This window comes from Trachinotus anak, unplaced genomic scaffold, assembly GCF_046630095.1.
Source record: "Trachinotus anak isolate AG129_WGS33_773 ecotype Australia unplaced genomic scaffold, CSIRO_AGI_Tana_v1 ptg000014l, whole genome shotgun sequence".
In the NCBI taxonomy this organism is placed as follows: domain Eukaryota; kingdom Metazoa; phylum Chordata; class Actinopteri; order Carangiformes; family Carangidae; genus Trachinotus; species Trachinotus anak.
This window is the reverse complement of record NW_027273865.1, coordinates 8,872,871-8,893,217: the sequence shown is the minus strand read 5'-3', so window position 1 is coordinate 8,893,217 and position 20,347 is coordinate 8,872,871. Positions and strand designations below refer to the sequence as shown.

General features: G+C 38.9%; 1 protein-coding gene across 1 annotated transcript in view; it reads left to right on the top strand.

Moving 5' to 3' along the window:
- Positions 1-19,488, top strand: part of b3glcta (beta 3-glucosyltransferase a) — a 61,066-nt gene extending 41,578 nt beyond the window's left edge. Inside the window, exons 7-15 of the mRNA XM_071496590.1 lie at positions 1,124-1,260; positions 1,342-1,405; positions 2,372-2,503; positions 5,665-5,734; positions 8,784-8,897; positions 15,822-15,921; positions 16,378-16,497; positions 17,318-17,462; positions 18,877-19,488. Coding sequence (XP_071352691.1) covers positions 1,124-1,260; positions 1,342-1,405; positions 2,372-2,503; positions 5,665-5,734; positions 8,784-8,897; positions 15,822-15,921; positions 16,378-16,497; positions 17,318-17,462; positions 18,877-19,044 — 1,050 coding nt within the window. The 3' untranslated portion in view covers positions 19,045-19,488. The remainder of the gene's footprint in view (positions 1-1,123; positions 1,261-1,341; positions 1,406-2,371; positions 2,504-5,664; positions 5,735-8,783; positions 8,898-15,821; positions 15,922-16,377; positions 16,498-17,317; positions 17,463-18,876) is intronic.
- The last annotated feature ends 859 nt before the right edge of the window (positions 19,489-20,347 follow it).

Sequence of the window (20,347 nt, the reverse complement as noted above, 5' to 3'; positions counted from 1 at the left end):
CAATGTATGGGAAACACTGATAAAACCTGCAGGGAAGGAAAAACTTATTTTTATTAGCAGATGCTGAAGTTTGCTTTGGTCTGTCTCAGAAAAACTCTGCAATTAATGGAAACCAATTTTATAGTCATCTTAGACTATTTAGACCCAGCACAGTATTTCAGTTCCAAATCAGAGATGAAATTCATTCCTGTGTGAGTATCCATGACCTCATCCCAAGGAGGAAGCGGCAATGGATGCAACACCTGATGATTTTATTCATTACAACACACCCTCAAGCAAAAGCTTCTCTCTCCGCTGTTACAGCTCAGTGTGGTCAGATGAGCAATTAGATACTGAGAATAATTAGACAAAGTACGATTTGTGATGCATCTGTGATATGTTGATTTATTCTGTCACACCTCAGCATTTGTATTAAACAGCAGAAGGCAAACCGTACATTAATTCTTGATGAAAATATTTATCCTCTCCTTTGATATAATTGACATGGACAAAATATTAGTATAAAAACAATACAATATATCAGCGCCATATACTGCAGAGTGACTACATGAGCTCAGCTAACCTCATATCACAGAGCCTACATGTGTGAAGAGTTGTTTTAACGCTTCAGGATTAGATTAGATATAACTGTTAATTAGTGAGCCTTAGAGGAGGCTTAGTGCTCAGTGCTTACTGCTAAGCTAAGCTAAGCTAACCAGCTGCAAACTGTAACCGTACATAAGTGAGAGTGGTGTAGATCATCACATAAGCATATTTCCCAAAATGTCGAACTGTTCCTTTAAATTTTGCCTCATTTAACTTTTGGAGGATTTGCTTTGAATGTCTGATCATTTTTACTCCACATGTGTCAAGAATTATGATGAGTGCCTTTGAGGCTACAATATCTGGCATCTTTTGAACTTTGTTCTATCAAGAAATCTCATTGTTTTCCCAGCCAGTAACAAACCTACTCACCAGAAGAATGAAGATTTTCTGGCAAGTTCAGTGTGAAAATTCCCAAATGAGACCAGAAGCCCAAATGTTTCTTTTAATGAAAGTTCATTGTAATATGTTGAAAGAAAAAAATCCCTTTTTTTTTTTTCCTTTACCGCATTGAAATGTGTTTTTCTAACTTATTTGTCAGGAGTGGTTTCTTGGCAAGCCCCTCCATGATGAGGAGTCGACCATCATCCATCACTACGCCTTTGCAGAGAATCCCTCTGTCTTCAAATATCCAGACTTTGCTGCTGCTTGGGCCTTAAGCATCCCCCTTGTTGTTCGGTGAGTATGTATCAATAAAACCGAGTTCATTTTGTTGGATATTTCAGCTAATAAGCTATGACTTTTTTTTTCGTTTTTAAGGCTCGCAAACAAAGTGAGAGATGAGCCACTTAAATCTGACTTCACCATTGACCTGAAGCATGAGGTGAGATAACAAGCAAGTCACAATGTACCTTCAGACCTGTTTTGTCTGAGTAATGATGATGATGAGGCTCCTGTGCTTGTGATAACCATTTTCTTGTTTCTCACATTCAAGCTAACACCATCCTACTGTAATTTATTTGCACAAAAAGTGAGGCATGAAATCCATCTAACCTTGAAGTCAAATCTCATTACTATGGAGAGTTGTCATGGTGCAGGTTCTTCTTTTTATCACCAAAATTCAGCCAGGGAGGCATCTAGGGATTTTATTGAGTAAACACGGCATAAGACTTATCAGGCACAGTCTGAATAAGGTTCAGTTAGAGATGGCATGAGTTCAGTCCGAGAGTTTCAATTAAAACACTGTTGATTCTTTTATATTCTAAAAAGGATGCAATGTCATTTTTATTTCTTCTGAGACTTCAAAAGGAATGCGAAGTTAATATTAATCTGTATTTTTGACGATTATTGTGCCTTTAAACTGTACCTTTAATGTCACTTACATGAACATACGTGTAAAAATAAAATGTCTGCTGAAGTACAGACAAACATTGCATGAATCCTCAGTGTCAGTTCACTGTCGGTAGATTAGCTCCAGACTGTAAGTTTACAGTTTCTGTAGTTTCTTAGAGATAGTTGCCAATAGTCAGATAGAGCTCCTCATTACAGATTCTTTTACTGTAATGTCTCTCCTCCCCCTGTAGAATATTTAAACTAGATCCTAGATTTTATTTTGCTCTTCTTCAGAAAGATGTACAATAACACAGCTCTCCATCTCTCCTATCTTTCATTCCCTTTGTCTCCTTTTCACTCATCTTAAAAGTTAAAAATGCTTTTTGTGAGAGCAAAATTGTCATATTTATTATAAAAGAAAACAGAAAGCACCCCACATCTTTGCTGCTGAGTTTTTAATAAAGTATTAATGTCTGATAAGATTGCATCTTGACAAGATCGCTCTGTGTTATTACAGGTTGCCTTGTATATTTGGGACAATGGGAAGGGTCCAAATCTTACTGCTGTCCCTGAGCTGTGCACTGAGGCGGAGGACTCTCCTCAGGCCCAGCCCTGTGCCACCACCCTGAGCAGGGAGCCTCCACCATGTGTGAGTGCCTGCTCTGTTTCCAGAACAGTTTGATTGCCCTCAATTCCCAGGAAATGAAAAGGGCACAAAATTAAGCAACAAAATAAAATGGAGGCTGCTTCTGTGTCAGATAACGGCTATTTTGGGAAGATCTACAACGTTAGGCCTTCAGCCTTACGGCCGCTTCAAAGCAGTGCCAATATTTCACAGAGCAGTACAGCTTTGAACATTATTGCCTTTATACACCATTCAGTAGAACACTTTGCATTAACCTAAAAAGACAGAAGTCTTGGGTTTGTTTTGCTAAATTTAATTTAGTCGTGCGCCAAGAAAGAAATACTCTTTCGTTGCTAAGCAACATCCTTTTGCGCAGTCTCAGGATCCAGTTTTACATCTGTTTGTTCTGACTTTTATCCACATTTATCTAAATATGTTGGAGTTTATCCATCTCCAGCACTGACGGGTGTCAGCTAATACTAACATTAAAACTAATGTTACCGGCTCATACATTCCTCTGACTTTGGCTCATCCTCTTCTGTTAGATTCATCCTTTCATCACATCTGGACCAAGGAAATCGAAATTCACATGCAAATTCCTATTATCCACAGCTGGTGACTAACCAGCTCTCAGTTTCTCGTCTTCTTTATCCTCTTTATCTCTTTTGTCAGCCATTTTACACACATTCTCATCAGACCCTGATTACATAAGAATAATTGTTGTATTTGTCATAACAAACATAAATCATCACACATATATTGTGATAAATTTAAATATCTAAAGGATATCTGTACCATGTCAATAAGCTAGATTGTCATTCTCACCTTTTCTCCGGGTTAAAGTGCAGTTAGACGCAGTGATGGAAACTAGGTTAATTAGATGAAACTAAGAGAAGTAACAATTATACAGTTATAACAATCCATAGAAACTCTCGTTGTTTAATGAAGGCTTCGTTACAAAATGAGTATTGTTCATCAGCTGTTACATAATTGCTCTCGTGGGAAACCTACCAAATAATACAATGAAAATATATTACAGTCAGCTTTATGCAGAAGGGAGAAATGTCTAAGAGGCAGGAAATTTCTTAGAATAATCCTGCAGAGAATAATTGGCACTGATTTACAGTCATAACTTTAGGCTGTGTTGTATCTGTGAGTGGGAGCTGATGAGTGGGTGTGGTTGAGGCAAAGAACATCTTGACTGGGTCATAAAGTAAGTAAGGTCAGTATTTTCAGTGTCATATGAAGTCAAGTTAAGTCAGGTTTGTCCATGCACATTACAGCACATCAATGTTTTGATTATACTGGTGTGTTGTGTTTCAGGGTCAGCCACCCTATAGTCTGTAGTTGTTGGCCCCAGGTGCTGTAAAATGAGCAGTGATGTTGGGAAGAGGTAACAGTGTTGCATGGATGTGTATGTGACTGTAGTCTTTTTGAGAGTGGGTGAGGTGAGTTGAAATTGGGATGCAACTGAAAGTGTCCCAATTTTTACCCCCCCCCCCCCCCTTACCTCCTATTTTCGACAGAAATTTTCTTCTGATCTTTTCATTTGTGATTCAAACCTCATACTGCTTGTGCATATGTGGTCTAGAGTCTGATACATGTGTGCTGCAGCCTGAGCTGTCAGATTAATATTCATGTGGCTTTTAGCTCTCTCTCAGTGGAAATCACTATCGTCATAAAACTGCATTCATTTGACCAGAAAACAGAACGACGACATAAGCAGCCAGTGGAGAAACATGAAGGTCACGGGTTTAATAAGTATTCAGGGAGAAGTCTCCATTCACACAAAACAAGAGGGGACATATCGTAATCTGCCCGTGTTCGAAACAGTTGCAAGACAAATTGCCAAGTGGGGCCAAAGCTATACTTGGCTGCAGTGTCAACAAAGAATCAAGTGCCCCTAGAGGCAGATTCAAGGAGGCAAAGGACAGCAATCAACAAAGTGGCTGCAGCAGCAAAACCTGTCCTATTTATTTTAGGCAGTAACTACGCTTATTGTGCCGTTGTTCCGCTGTGCGTGCTGGATATTTCAGGACAAGGGTCTGTTCAGTTTGTATCATGCATGAGTCATTTTCAAAAATGAGTAAAGCAGACAAAAAAGAGACAATGAGGTCCGAAGAGGTAACTGGAAGTGAACAACAAGGGCCGAAATAAGAACGTGTTTAGAGCCTTCTTGAGGTTTTGGGGTCTCGGGCTTCCACACTCAGCAGATGTTGCCCGTCTGTGTAACAGTTCTGTAGATCAAAGTCAGTGCAGCCTGTTGTATAGTCAACATGTGTAGTTCTGACTACCACTGCAAGTTGAAAATGAATTGACAACAGTTTTGAAAATGGAAGTTTTCAAGTTATTTAAAAACAAAAAAAATGTATTTAAAGTTCCAGTTACTGTGATGTGAAAATGAGCTTGTTTCTTCTTCTTTATAAATTTTTATAAGAAAAATATTGAACATAATTTTTAGTTGCAGCCCTAATTTGTATATTATACATGTATTTCCAGCCCATGTTTTGTTTGTTCTGCTCAGGTGTGATCATTGCACAAGAGATTCTTACTGTACATCACGATCTGTTTGTAAAACTAAGAAGTGATAGTTTGTGCAGCAGCTGATGACATTTTTAATGTAGCATACATTTTTAATGCATTCTGTCTGTTGTTGATTTAGTCAGTGTTTTTGTGTGACTGCACAAAAAAAAAGAAAAAAACACTCCAGCATCTTCCATGTTGGATTGTATGTGATAACAAAGAACACAGGGACACACAGAGATGCTCTATACTCTCGCTGTCCTTCAATTTATCACCCTTCCTTATCTCACATGTTGCTCATTCTTTTCTTTTTTTCAGGAGCTTTTATATGTCACACACTTTCACCTCATTCAGCATAAATCCTGAAATTTCAACATCCACTGCATTGTGTTATCAGCCAGTGTGTGTCTGTACGTTTAAAAGGAGAGCTTAAGACAACCAGAGGGCCAAATGACCTCAGACCATTACAGAAATATCCTGTTCTAATTTCACTCTGAAGATAACAACTCCCACTGATCACTTGGACACTCAGTGTAGTCTGAAAAAACAGAATTTGAACGATTTGGCTGTGAATAATATAGATTCTGTTTTAATCATATGTGATTAATGTGATTTGTTCATGTGAGCATCTCTTCGATTCATGTCTCTTATTGTCATCAAAGGGGGAGCCTGTAAATAAAGAAGATATATTTGTTGCTGTGAAAACGTGTGGGAAGTTTCACAGTGAAAGAGGTGAGTCACACTCCCACGCTCACAGAATACGCCAAAGACCCACAATATCGCTGTAAATGGCATGTCCCGTTGTTGTGTCATAGTGGATTTGTTTTACATTTGACGTGTGTGACTGTGTAAGAGCTGCTCCTCATAATCATGACAAATTCATTCACAAAATGATTCCACTATCATGTCTGAAAAGTTTTAATAGTATTGAGGCTGAAAAGAAATACTCTGAAGTACTCAACTGCGTGCCCCCCCTTAATGCCCTAAATCATCATGCAACAATGCTGCAGATGTTAAGAAATCACTTTCTAATGTTAGTGTTAATTGTGAAATTCTGCCTGACATGAAGCTTTCTGCAATAAATCTGCCTCTTTTGTCACCTAATGAAAACGTAGCAGGTTCAGCCAACAGATCAAATTGCAGATTCATATGCAAGGGATCAGACAAATTGTGCATTACATTCAGAGGGTGTCGCTCAAAAGTAATTGCACTAATTATCTTAATTACTATTTCCTCTGCCAGGTTGCCATTGTCAGTTTCAAATGTAGACAGGATGAAAATGAATATTAATTTTATATATCAAAGGTTAGCTTAGATCAATAAGCAAAAGACATGAAAGAGCATCACATTTAATTTGCTGTGTCAGTAACTGTTAAGGCTCTTTAATCTTCATCATATGTAATGATTATATGGCAAGCACAAAAACTAAGATATCAGCATGAAAATGGGCATTTATATATTTGCTTTGAATGAAATAAAAATAATCTGAAAATTTGATCAAAAATAATATGTCATGTATAAAATTGAAGAGTGCTGTTCCTCTGCTACATTACACACCTGAGTGAAAGTTGTGGCATGCAGATTTAAGTGTATACTGTTGTATAATATAATGTTGTGTGGCAGAGTATTGAAATGCAGTAGTCCTTTAGGAGCTCAGGTAAATAAGGGCCCCACCCACTATATCACCTTTGTGGTCCGTGACTGCTATATAAGATGACACCTTGATAACAGTAATGTCACGGGTGTCTGTGCCTGTAACAAGAGGCGTAGGCCTAAGCCCACAGTCACAGTCCAGCCATCTACCAGGTCTAATGATCTCCTGACCTGAGCCTAGCCACAGATCTGGGGAGCAAGGCCTGTATTGTCCATCTATGCATTCTGATGTTGATCAACCAGTGGGCGAAAAAGTTGAACCCATGACACACTTTGAATGACAGCCCACTCATTTGCATAATGAAGCAGAAATGCATAAAGAAATGTAAAAATGAAATACAGCAATGAATACGTTTGGGGGGGAAATAAATAAGATGGAAATGCAAAGGAGAAATAATAAATGGATAGACTAATACAGAATAAATAAATAAATAAGTACAATGGACATTTAAATGGGAAATTAAATAAATAGGGGACCGTTTAATACAGAGGTTAATAAATGCAGAAGCATCACCTTATTACTTAATTATTGCCTGTATTTATTTTTTCTTTTATTTGTGGTGCATTTAATGGCATATTAGTTAATTTATTGAATCACTTATTTATTTATTTATTTATTTTTAGATTTTGGTGGTTTCAGTCTTTCATATTATACAAATGGCTGTTTTTTTGTTTTTTTTTTTAGTGCATTCACCCATCTCTTCTCTTTCGACACAAGTTTTACACCTTCTTTTAAAAAGTAAAATACATTCCCTGTGTTTCGATCATCTGGTAATGTACACGTATTGTTTGCTTTACCTGTTCTTCATATAAAGTTTTATATATATGTTTACATGATGATATGTTGGTGAAATCCCATTTGATATATTCTGGAGCTACATCTGTCTTTTTCACAAAGATGTGTAAGTTGCTTGTCTGCTTTAGTGTCTGTTTTCAAACTGGTCCTTAAAATCTATTGATTGTTCCACAGTAAGGCTTTTCTTTTCTTTTCTTTGTTTAATTTGGTTTAGATAACTGAATGTGGCCAAATAAAATAGCAGTGCTATATTTGGAGCTCAGTTCGGTTCCCAGCTTCTAACAACCTTAAGAGGCAGTGATGGTCAGCCAACTCAACTTTTTGTTCTTGGTTCATTCTTTCAGTGTTAAATATGCCTCTCTGATTCACTTTTGTTGATTTATGAGAGTTGAACGCAGCCTGGAGCCGCTGCTGCTGCACATCTCTGAGTGCTCTGTATTTCTCAGCCATCAGACACTCTCGCCTCGACAACCCAGAAATTCATCACAACATCTCCAGATCTCGTCAGTCAGATCCCAATCTATCGGAAAATTTGATGCCATTTGAGTAGGACGCCAGGAATTAGGTCAGTGGCAGATCAGCGCCGTATGTACTAATAGCTGAGCTGAAAGACAGTGTGTATAAATAGAAGGAAAAAAGTACATACAGGCACAGTAATCTGCTCACCTCTGCTGCTTCTCTGCTCTTTTTCAACAGAGGACAAAAAGTCGAAAGGCCACAGTTCTCAGTACGTTTCAGGGCATCGAGCACAACCTGACAAAAACTGGAAGTTACAAAATGTTCTCTTGAGAGGACAGATTTGCCAGGATTCATAGCTCTGAAATGTAACTGCTGAAACTAGAGAAAAATGCTCTTTGTTTTAGAGCTTACAGTTTTCTTCTTTTAATTTGGTATAACGATCAATAAGACTAATCAAACATTAAGTGCCAAGGATTCAGCTTAATCAGGCTGGAACACAGAAGGTTTTTTCCCCCCAGATGATAGAGACAGGTTTTATAGCATCTGTGCATCCATCTAGTTTTGAAGTAATCCTGACGTTCAACAGAGGGGAAGGATTAAAGGGAGCACAGCATTTCATCTCACTGTCCTTTTTAAATTTAATCTATTTTCCCTCTTGTCTGTTCTAATGATGCATTGCTTAATACATTCAGTGGTCTTTAATTGAATATTTTCCCCAAAACAGACAAACATCACAGAAAACATGGATTTAAATAAATATGAAATAAGCATTGGCTCAGTGTGTACACCACAAAGATCCAGAGGTCTGCTTGCTGTGAAAGTTTGTGATGGCTGCATTGATTTTTTTTTTTTCTTTCCTCCCCTTTGCTCTAGTTCCAGTGATAAAGAAGACTTGGGAAAAGGATGCCTTATTTTTAGAGTACTACAGTGACCACGCTGATCCTTCCATACCAACCATTAATTTGGGAGTACCCAATACTGAAAGAGGTAAGAGCTCCTTTGGCCCCAGTGGCACCAAACAGATTCAGTGAGACCTCTGTAATGGTGCAGGGTCAGCTGCATATACGGAGGTACATGAAAAATGAAATGGCAAAATAAAGTTGAAATTTCTATAACCTGACACCTCGTGAGGGGGATGGTGCCGGTGATTCAAACTGACATTGCAGGGGAATTGGAACTAAAGCGAATGGGAGTCAGCCGTGAATTTCAGCTTTTAGTCCCTGAAAGTGTGTTTTCCACACAGACGGGATATTTCTTCTTCAGTCCCTGTGTAAATAGCAGCTTGTAGTCAGTTATGTTTGGAGTTTTTAGTTAATCATGCTGAGATTTTCAAAACTATTGCATGGTCTGTTTTATATTTTTTCTTTCAGAATAATTCCGAAGTGATAAATGGGTCTGTCTCCTCTGTTTGTTCTTGAATTTAAGGAGCTTTCTTCTGACTGAAATCTATGAACTGAACATTTACTCACCACATGCTTGGCCACCATCTCCTGTTGATTTCCACAGACTGTTGCATTGTCAGCACTCAATAACCAAAATGTTTGCTGCAGATATTTGTTTGTCTAAGAGCTTCAGTTCATTTCACCACTTGCAGTAGTTTATTTTTAACCACAGCACACTCTATCTATTTGAACTTTGTCACACTTACTGTCAGGTCCATATTTACAATCTCTTATTGTGGAGCCATGTGTTGTTTAAAGGAATAGTTTGCCATTTTGGAAATATGCTTATAGGCTTTCTTGGTGAGAGTTAGATGAGAAGATCGATACCAGTCTAATAAGTGTTTTTTGAATTAATTACAGCCAGCAGCCAGTAAGACTGGAAACAGCAGGAACAAGTTAGCCTGGCCTGCCCAAAGGCAACAACATCCACCTACTGAGACCTCTAAAGCTCACTGGTTCAGGTAGAGGTTTTGTGGCAGACTTTCTTAAGTCTCGTCATCACTGCATGGTTTCTGTCATCAGTCATCAGAGACTCCAGCAAGTCACTCTCAGTAGGTGGATGTTGTTACCTTTGGGCAGGCCAGACTAACTAGCTCCCCCTGTTTAACAGACAGATATTTTTATTCTCATATAGTTCTTCAAGAAAGCCAATAAGTGCATTTATTATCAAATATGTTGGAATTAGAGTCTGAGGACATATTTTTTGAAAGATGTCATGTAATAGTGCCGACACAAAAAAACATGTTGCCATATGTGTGGGAGCAAACGGATACAGACCAAGTATCATACAGTATGATGGCCTCACATTTACACAAAAAATCCAGGAACAAATCAAGAGTTCAGAGGTTATCAACCACTGCTCCTCTGCATTAAGAGTCTGTACCTGGTAACAAAGCCCAAAGGTAGCTACCTCTGGAGGTGCACCAGACGTGGCTGCCTGATACGGGAGCCTGTGGTAGAGCAGACAGAAAACACATCCCCCAGCTTGTCTGAGGGTTGGTGGTCCCTTAGGAAAAGCTTTAACTCAACAACATCATCTTCCAGCTTCTCCTCAGGGAGAAGCTGGAGGATGATTTTGTTGGGTAAACCGATGCAGGACTATTTCCAATGACACTCTGAACCAGATAAGAAATAGATGGATGGATGTAATTTACTGGGCCCAGAAGTGGTTCATATTATTATTATTATTATTATTATTATTATTCCAATATGCATAGTCACCTATTTATCACAGAAATCTTTCCATAAGTCAGGTTTTTTCCTCAGGCAAGATTTTGAGTGCAGCTCCTGTCACTTGGGAGTGTACGTGTCTGGAAGATCCATTTTTGCAGTGATTGCTGGTGAGATTCTCTGACAAGGCATTGTGGCCATTTCATTTATAATTTCAACAGACGCCTCTCCAATTTAGAATTCAACTGGATAATTCATCATTTCATCAAAGTTTGATTTAAAAAAAAATCAGATTCCTCATCAGAAATCTGCTTACTGCATCAGTAAACAGTGCAATGATGGAATCAGGACAGAGCAAGGCCAGATGTAACGTCGGCACAGAAAACACACCATGTGCCACTTCATATAGCATTTATGGGAATACATAATGTATGATAATCAGAAACAGGTACAAGAACATGTACATAGAGCATAGGAATGCTCAAAGCAATCCAGGGTCGTTTGTGAAGCTCAAGCTCTCTCTGCTTCAGCGCCCTCCTGGTCGCCTGAGGCAGGGGCCATTTGGGCGCGAATTATTTTACAGTCTGATGGCTGTCGGCACAAAACGGCACCTACGACCTCTCATGTTGCACCTTAATGGGATGATGCATCGGTTGAGGCCACTTTCAGCCCACCACTGTGGGAAGGGTGAGGGTTGTTGTTGTTCAAAAGAGTGTGGTTTAGTCTCCAGTTTCCCTTCAGTTACTGTCTCCAGGCAACTCAGCTCTTAAACAAGGACGTGTTTTCCAGCCTATTTGCATGGAGGCAGCGAAGGATGCAAACTGCCAACAGCTACGTGCTGAAACATGTGAACTACTCTGTGTGCAGGGCTGAGCCTCGTCAAGAAATAAAGTCAACTTTGTGTAAAGTTACTGTGTTATCCATCCAGTTCATTGTTGATATGCAACCTCTCTACTGGAGGGTTGCCTCATCTCCTCGTTGAGGATAATGACAGGTCGCAGCAGCGTCTTGCTCTCTAACAAAACCATTACCTGCTCCTATGCCTTCCTGACACTGCACCGCAGATAGTCATACTTGCACCAACTGTAAGTGCTCTCAGGTTTCAGGTGAACTGTGTCCTTACTGGAGTTATCACATGAGATTTTTTTTTCTTGATCTGATGTGAAAAGGAAATATTTGCATGGAAACAGAAAGTTTGGTCCGATTTCTGAAGACGAGTCTCACCCCAGCTAAATTAATCCAATTTGAAACTGATTTCAAAACTTTTGCATCACTAGCAACAGTAAACAAACCTTGATGCCACATACAGGATGATTTCTTAGCAGCAGTAATCAGCAGCGAGTTTCACGCTGTGCCAAGATATTGGTGGTCTGTGAAAAGCGATGCGATACATCTGTTTCTCATCTAGCCTGCTGCTTCTTATTTTCCTTTTGTATTGTTAAATATGCCAACAGTAACAATGCAGATATATGTGCAGTTTTCATCAGTACAACAACCAATATATTCTGCTCTCACTGATGCATCACTTGAGCTGGTGTAGCTAGTGTAAAGTTGGAGGTCTTATGTGTGAAGAGTATAAAGGAAGGTGACAGTACAGTCCCCTGGGCCACTGTAGTGTCACTCTGCAGCTTATAATGCATCACTGCTTTAACCTTCTTTAAAACCTCATTGATTTTATGAACTTTAAAATCCCAGGGAAACTGTGAAACATGTCACTGCTTGATTGTACATACAGTGAATGGCTGCTCAGGGTTAACTGAAAAATACTGCACAGGGACATGCTGTGTTGAATTTACACCTATTAGAGCCCATTTGTTTAAATAAGGACCTGAACTCTTCCTGCTATTATATATTTAGAATACAATTATTTTATAATAAGACTCGATTTATATAGCACTGTTCATTACAAGTAACACAGTGCTTCACACCAGTCAATATAAAACACACAAACAAATCAAAGTAAAATATAAACGAAATTAAATAAGCATCACACAATAAAGGCTTGAGAGAGAATTTAGATAAAACCGGAGCTGACTCTGCAAATCTGATCTCCTCTGGCAAGTTGCTCTAAAGTCTAGGGCCCCTGACAGGAAAGGCCCAGTCTCCTTGAGCTGGAATAGACCTTGGAATGGGCAGCAATGCACTACCAGAGCTTCATCATATTGATTTACTGATGGCATTATAGACTGAATTATACTGAAAGGTGTTTCTAATGCCCAGTTCACCTGCACTGCAAGTACATCATCACTACACATGCAACTGTGACAGTGTCAAAACAAAAAGACACATTATAATCTTTATAAGGATCATTGAAGAACTGTTCAACCAGATTATATTTGATTTGGTTGGAAATAGACTGCAACTAAAAACTAGTTAAACTAGTGATAAGTCCTCTTATTATTTTTTCAATTAATCATTTAGCCTATAAAAATATCAGAATGTAGTTTTAAGAAATGCCTGGAAGTTTTCTACAACCTAAGGAGATGTATCAAATCACTTGTTTTACTCAACCATCAGTCCAAAACCCAAAAGTTTAAGTTCACTATCATACATGGAAAGGACAAACATCACATCCTGACATTTGAGCAGGTGGAACCAGTGAATGTTTTACATTTTTCCTCAAAAAAATCAATGGATTAATCAGCTAATTGTTGCAGCTTCAGTGGGTAGGGAAGAAGTATTTAATAGCATTGCCAGCGTGCAGTAAGGGCTGCTTAGTGTGGAGGACCTGTTCCGACCTAAAGATATGTTGAATAGTCATATATTCAGTCATTACCGGTAAGCAGAGCAGCGTTAATTAAGTTTGTCATGATGTTCTCCATCTATAGAAAGTGTACTGGGATCAGGGCAAGACATGATGTGTGCTCACATTCACAGTTTGCGGTTTGCAGCTGGTCACGCCATGACATAAATATTGAAATGGAAGTTGTCTGGCTGCTGATCTGCATAACTGAACATGTTACCTAACAGGGGAGAGCTGGTATGACTTCCCTCTAAGTTTGACGTCTTACTCCAGACAAAGCCACACCTCTGCTCCCCTCAACCAGCATTTTTTGAAGCCAGCGTTGGCTAAGTCTTTCTTATTCTAGGAGAGAGTATCTCCTTCACTTTAATTTTGCTTTCCACTGCATGCCAGTGTTTTTTTTGTTTGTTTTTTTTACTTCTGGGAGACAACAGTCAAGTGTTGAAACTTTGGCAGCTGTCCACAGTCCATCATCAAGGCAGGAGGATTTTCTCTAGTTTGGAAAGCAGTCAAATACTGGAGCTACTGTCAGTTTAATAACTATGCACAATGTCAATCAAACAGAACTCATTATACCATTTACATCCCAGAGTAGGTACAGTAGATTGGATTTTACAGTGGTTTGAGTCTGAGAGAAGGACGTTTTTTAAAGCGATGGGCCTTGAACACTGTGAGAACAGAAAATAAAATGAGTATTCTGCTGTATCTTTTAAAATAAATGTGCAGGGGAGTCAGTGAGGAGTTAAAGCCACTGGGCACTACATTAATCAGATAAGCATGAAATGAAATGATGTATGATTGAGGTCAAATGAAAAATAAGCACTTTGTCTGTCCCTCTATGCTAAATATTACATGATTTTCTATCAGTTATCAGACTGAAAATTGAGTTAAAGTCGGGACATATATAATTTATTTCCAGTTCTATTGTTGAAGTCTTTTTACTCTTTTCCCAAGGCCTGGAGGTTTATGCTAATGATTCCCGAGAGCAGCCTTGGAGTTCATCAACAGTCAACAAGCATCAATATGTCAGGAAACTGCAGTCACCACAGTTTTTTGTCTTCTTCACCTTCGGTTGACTCCACTGATTCCTTAGATTTTTCTCTTGCTTTTAGAGCCAAAAACAACATCACTAATTTATCTAACTATTAAAATACAGTGTTTATGTAAATTTTGAAGTGAAAGTTCAGATTTTTATCTAATCCTGGTTGTCTGTTGACCCGATTTAAAGCTGTCAGGTTTAAAATGCCACATTCTGTAGTCACAAAGAAATATGTCTGATAAAAAAAAATAAAATTAAATAAATTAAATAAAACTTACAGTATACATATTTTGAAAATGGAAAAATGCACTCAACAGTCTGAGGTTTAAAATTTTATACACTCTGAGCGGGTGGGGGGAAGATTGATGCAAGAGCTTGAAATGGGAGCACAGCATAGGAACTTTATCAAGTAAATAAACTATTCATGGTCAAGTGTGTCATAGTGGCACTATGGCAGCGTTATGCTCAAGTGAAGGAAGCAGCAGTAGTTCTCTCTTTTATACTGATACATTTATGATAGGTACTGCATGACACATAACCAGGGAAGCTGCTGCACCTTCCGGGCTCCTGGATGCCACTCACTAACCTCCTTCAACCAGAAATAAGTTTACCAGGTTTTTCTGGAGACCTACCTCTAAAAGTGCATTTTTTGGATTTTATTCCTGTCAGCAGTTCAAGGTGTCCTTTCTTATTCTATATTCAGATACAAGGAGAAAACACACCTTGGGTTCCTTATAAATAAAACAGTGGGGCCTCAGTATTCTTTGTTATGCTTGCCACCAGGGATTTCCATGTCTCAGCTCTCAGCCATGATGGTGTGCAGATATTCTGATGGGTATGTTTCTTTGGGTTGCTTGTATTTGTTGTGTACTTCCACATCACTCTTTTTGTTTTCAGGAGTTGGCAGAACGTTTTGTTCCATCTGGCGGTCATGTCAAACATGCCAGAGTAAAAGTTTGATTTTCCTGGCCCATCATGCCAAGTATACCTTATTATGTCTTTGAGATGTCAGATTGTAGACAACAGCTTTCTTTTTGCTCACAACGCTCTAGAGGACACATCTTGAGGCTTAAAAAGCCAAAAAGGATTTTCTTTAATGCTGTACTTCTCAAATCTTACAAAGGTGGCAAAGTCATTTAAAGCAAGAACCCCTTAAACGTTGAACTGAATGGAGTTGTGGCAACTTAAGTTACTGCCTCAAAGCTGAGGCTGTACAGTAACGTCCTCGCCTCAGTAAAATGATGCTGGTTCTTTAGCCGCTTCCTGTAACTGCTGGCTAGCCTGCCACCTTTCACATCCTTTAGTGTTAGAATCATTTATGACTGTAATTTTTTTCTTTTTGTGTCAGAACTGTTGTCCCGCGTATGCATTCATGTGTATATGCGTGTATACCAAATTTAGTTTTTTTTTTTTCCAGTAACAGGGTCATTTATCTTTGTAAAGCAGAATACAGCACATGGTCAATATGTGATTAAGTCGTACCGGACAGTCTATTGACAGTATGTCTCAATTTACAGGCCACTGTGGGAAAACATTTGCGATCCTTCAAAGATTTCTGAGCAGCACTGTCCCAAACACCAGGTGGCTCCTTGTTGTGGACGATGACACGCTCATCAGGTACATTTTCACGATCTGGAAATGGTTATTAAACATGGTCTTTGTCCCCCTTTCTCATCTGGGACACAGTGTTTTAATGTTAAAATGCCATGCTTTCATTTTTCTCATCATTTGATTGACATATATTCATAACAGATTCTGTCTCATAGACATTAAAGAAAAAACTTTGTACAGTGAAAGAGAGAAACACTCAGAATGAAGTCATTTGGGGAAAATGCGTTCCAGAGATATTACCATCCTGTCAAACATCTGAAAGGCTCAGAACATAAATTAAGGTCCAGCTGGCTACACTTTATATTTGTCAGGTTGCCCCTTCATGTGGAGCCTTGTGGATGTGCAACAGTGCCGGAGGGAGAGCAGTTATTTCATCTTCTAAATGGACATTTTCATACATGTGCAGGCCTATGCATGTATTTGTGATGAGTGTATGATGAGCTTGACCTGCGCTTTCTGCAGCCTCCCCAGACTGCGAGTCTTGCTGAGCTGTTACGACCCCTCTGAGCCTGTGTGTCTCGGGGAGAGGTACGGCTACGGCTTGAGCCAAGGCGGCTACAGCTACATCACGGGAGGTGGAGGGTGAGTTTCACGGCTCAGATGCTCGGGGAATAATGATGAAAGATACAGACGCTGCAGAGCGACTGTAAAATGTGTGATGAAAAACCTGTAATCTGTAATTTACAGATAAACCTTTTCAGTAAAGGTAAAAAGTGAGTTGCTCCCTTGGAATCCGGAAATCTCGGTTTGCAGACTGTATTACAGTAAATATACTAAATGTAAAATCTGAAAAATGCAGTAAACAGTGATAAGACAAGACGCAGATAGAAACTGCATGAAAACATACAGCAGAAAAAAGATTGCAATTCCATAACATCCATATTTTAAATCCCTCTTATTTCATGCAAGTGAAAGTGGACAAGGAGCAAAGTTATATGTCACCTGTCAGCTGCTCTGTAGATAAATCTCGAGCTGTGAGTGAGCTGTGTGAGAACCTCTATTTAGGGACACTTCAGTTGCTGTGTCACTTTACAACACTGCAACTGCCAGTTTTCCCTAAAGTGATATCTCCTAAAAACAATTTTGAGTGGCAATGAGCGATTTTTCTGGCAGCCTAAGATTTGTTTTTTTTGTGTGTAATTGCTTCTCTTTTCAAAGAGTTGTCACATCATTGTTGTGCAGAGCCGATTCACAGAAAAAAAACACATCTCCCTCTCAGTTCGATTTGAAGTTTGACTCCCTATCCTCTCACAAGATGAATAAAATAAGCATGATGACTCTCAGGATGATGACTGAAAGACATGCGTATTCTGATTTTCAACACATGCTTTTAAACTGATCATTTATAGTGCATCAAAGTTGGCCGTGTTATGTGTGTATTTTTACGCCTGCCTTGCTGCAGTATGGTGTTCAGCAGAGAGGCTGTGGTCCAACTTCTTGACAGCGGCTGCAAGTGCTACAGCAATGATGCGCCAGATGACATGGTGCTGGGAATGTGCTTCAATGCTCTCGGACTTCCTGTCACACACAGTCCACTCTTCCATCAGGTTGTATTCACACTCCTGCAACACATTCTTTGTGTGTCTCTTTCTCTCTGTGTGTGTGTTTGTACCTGGGGCTGAGAATGAAATGCTTTGGCTTGGTAAACAAGCATCATTTGAAATTTCCCCAGCCCCTGTTCAGTCATTGGGGAAAATTTGCAGAGAGATACATGATGCCTGTTAACAATTAAAAAATGCCCAAAAAAAAGTCATATTTCTTCACAGGTTTTTACAGACTCATTATCAAGAGACAGAACCCGAACCCCCTCTGTCTTATTCTTAGCTGACAACCTGCACGCCCACACAGGTGTTTTCAGATTTTCTGGCTGATTAAACTAAACTAGTGTTTAAGTCATATCTTAGACTCTGTAAATACCAGTAGTTCTCTGAACTTGTAATTCTGAGTTTGAAAATCCTGCCTACAGAGGGAAGAATGACAGCAAAACTGGCATTTAAATCAAATCAACACTAATACAGTAAATTTATCTCATTTAAAATTGCAGTAGTTTTATATTATTTATTTATATCTGGTTTTGCTTGTAAAAAATATTTACAAATATGTTACCTGTCTGATATTATGGAATCGAAGGCAAGCAGTGGGGCTAATGTTGGAATAATGTGAGGTTTCCCTGTTCTGCTGACATGGCGTGATGACAGCATCATGTTCACGTCAAGGGATCATCGAACATCTCAATGTGCTTGCGGAGTTGGTTGCGTGGTGGTAAAAAAAAAAATACTGCGCATTAACAATATAGCAGTATATCCATTAAATATGTTTATGGGCATCCATATTTATTAACCTGATCAAATCGTTCAGTTGAATACATTGTATATTTCAGAACAGTCAGAATTTCCTGTTCTTGATGCTGATGTGAACAGCATTTACAGATCAGAAACAGGTAATTATGGTAATTCCAGCATGACAGACTGCACGTACAATAACAGCATCTTGAAACTGAATCTTTAATTTTATTTCTTGCACCTGTGTTTTTATTACTGTGACGTGTCCAAATGTCTCAGTCTAATTAGCCCCCAGAACCACAGAGGAGTGGGCAAGGTGTCAATCAAATGTAGCCTGTACACCCCTGCACACTTGTGAGAAAAGAGTGGATTAGCAGACATAGGTGAAATCAGCTGTGTGAGTGCACAATGAGTGCAGGGCCTTTCATAAAGCACCGATTTTCTGATGAGTTGACAAAACATTATATTCACTTAAACCAAATTATAGGTCACTGTGTCAAAGAATCAGCCACAAAAATAAACACATGAGTGCAGGGGATGCTCAGTTTTCAGTATGCCGTATGTGTTTGAACACAAACTTGCACTTTCATGCCTTCACTCTTGCTCTCTGCAGCATTAGTATGCAGTCTCTTGTGGCTGCTTCCAAATATAAATTACTGTACTTAATCTTACCTTCCAGGCGCGCCCGGAGGACTATGCCAGAGAGTTCTTAGCTCACCAGGTGCCCATCTCTTTCCATAAACACTGGAACATCGACCCCATTGCGGTTTTCAACAAATGGCTTAAGGACGACTTGAGGGAAAAACCCTCAGGTGGACTTAATAAGAGCGCTAAGACGGAGTTATAATAATTTTAAGCACATGACTAGCCTGTATGAATATGTGTGTGTGTGTGTGTGTGTGTGTGTGTGTGTGTGTGTGTGTGTGTGTGTGTGTGTGTGTGTGTACAGTGTCTGTGTGAGACAAAGAGAGTGTGTGTATTATGGAGACAAGGAGTTGAAATATTGTTCTTCACGGTTGTAAATGTTTTTGTATTATTAATGTTGAGCTGTAAGAAGGACCATGCAAGTGTGTGTCCGTGACTTAATATGTGTGTCTTTTCATGACTGAGTTGCATGTTGAGGTTATTGTTATTTTGGAAATACGAATATAATTTGTGTATATTTATATCATAGTAATCTAAACCTTACAGAGGAGCAAATCTTCTTCTCTGGGAGATACTGTATCTGTCAAGAAGTATCACCAATGCTGTACAATGTGCTCTATTTTGACATAAAAGTATGAATATTTGAGAATGTTTTGCTTTTCTATTTCACTGGAGGCCTATTATGGGATTTAGTTTAAGCCAGTAATGTATAAATTATGCAGTTGTCTAAGGTTAATTGGGGCTTAGACTAAAATGGTGAAAATACAGTGCTTATGCAGAGTGTTTGGTGCGGCTAAAAGGCGGCATTAAAGCTCTCTAAAGCATAAAGGTTTTTAATTAATCCCAACACATAGTTTTTTCAAAAGGGTCCAACTGGTGCTCAGGCAGATAAATGTCTTACCTTTACTTTGAATTTAGCTAAACACCCTCGTTATATTTTTGGCCAGAACTATCTGTTTCTCAATGCTCGCTCTGACCTCAGAGTCTCAGGAGCAAAAAAAAAACAACTTTGACATAATTTCATGGACATACTTGTAAAACATTAGCTGATATCCTTAGGTATGAGGTGGAAATTGCTTTTATCAACATCAGTACCAATTTTTCATTTCCCTTTTTTTCCTCATAAAATTAACTGTCTCAGATAATTAATAGGCAGTCTCAATGATTTGCTGACCATTGTTAAAGGTCTTTCAAAGACCTTGAGCGTCTGATGTAGAAAGAAGCCTTTCTTCTGGCTGTTTGCCCGATTGAAAACATAATTTGCAGTTGTAATGCTTCTTTCTCAAAAAAAAAAAAAGGTAGAAACTGCTGCCTCATAATTGCTACAAAAGATTTATAAAACCTTCGGATTATGAAAGGCCTAAAATTAATTACAGTGGACTAATGAATACCTGAAATGTTAATATGGGAAAACTCATTACTGTCAGTGAAATGCACAATGTAATGCAGAGGCTGTTGCTCTGCTCACAGATTTTGTCAGTATTTGTGGTGCTAAATTTATACCG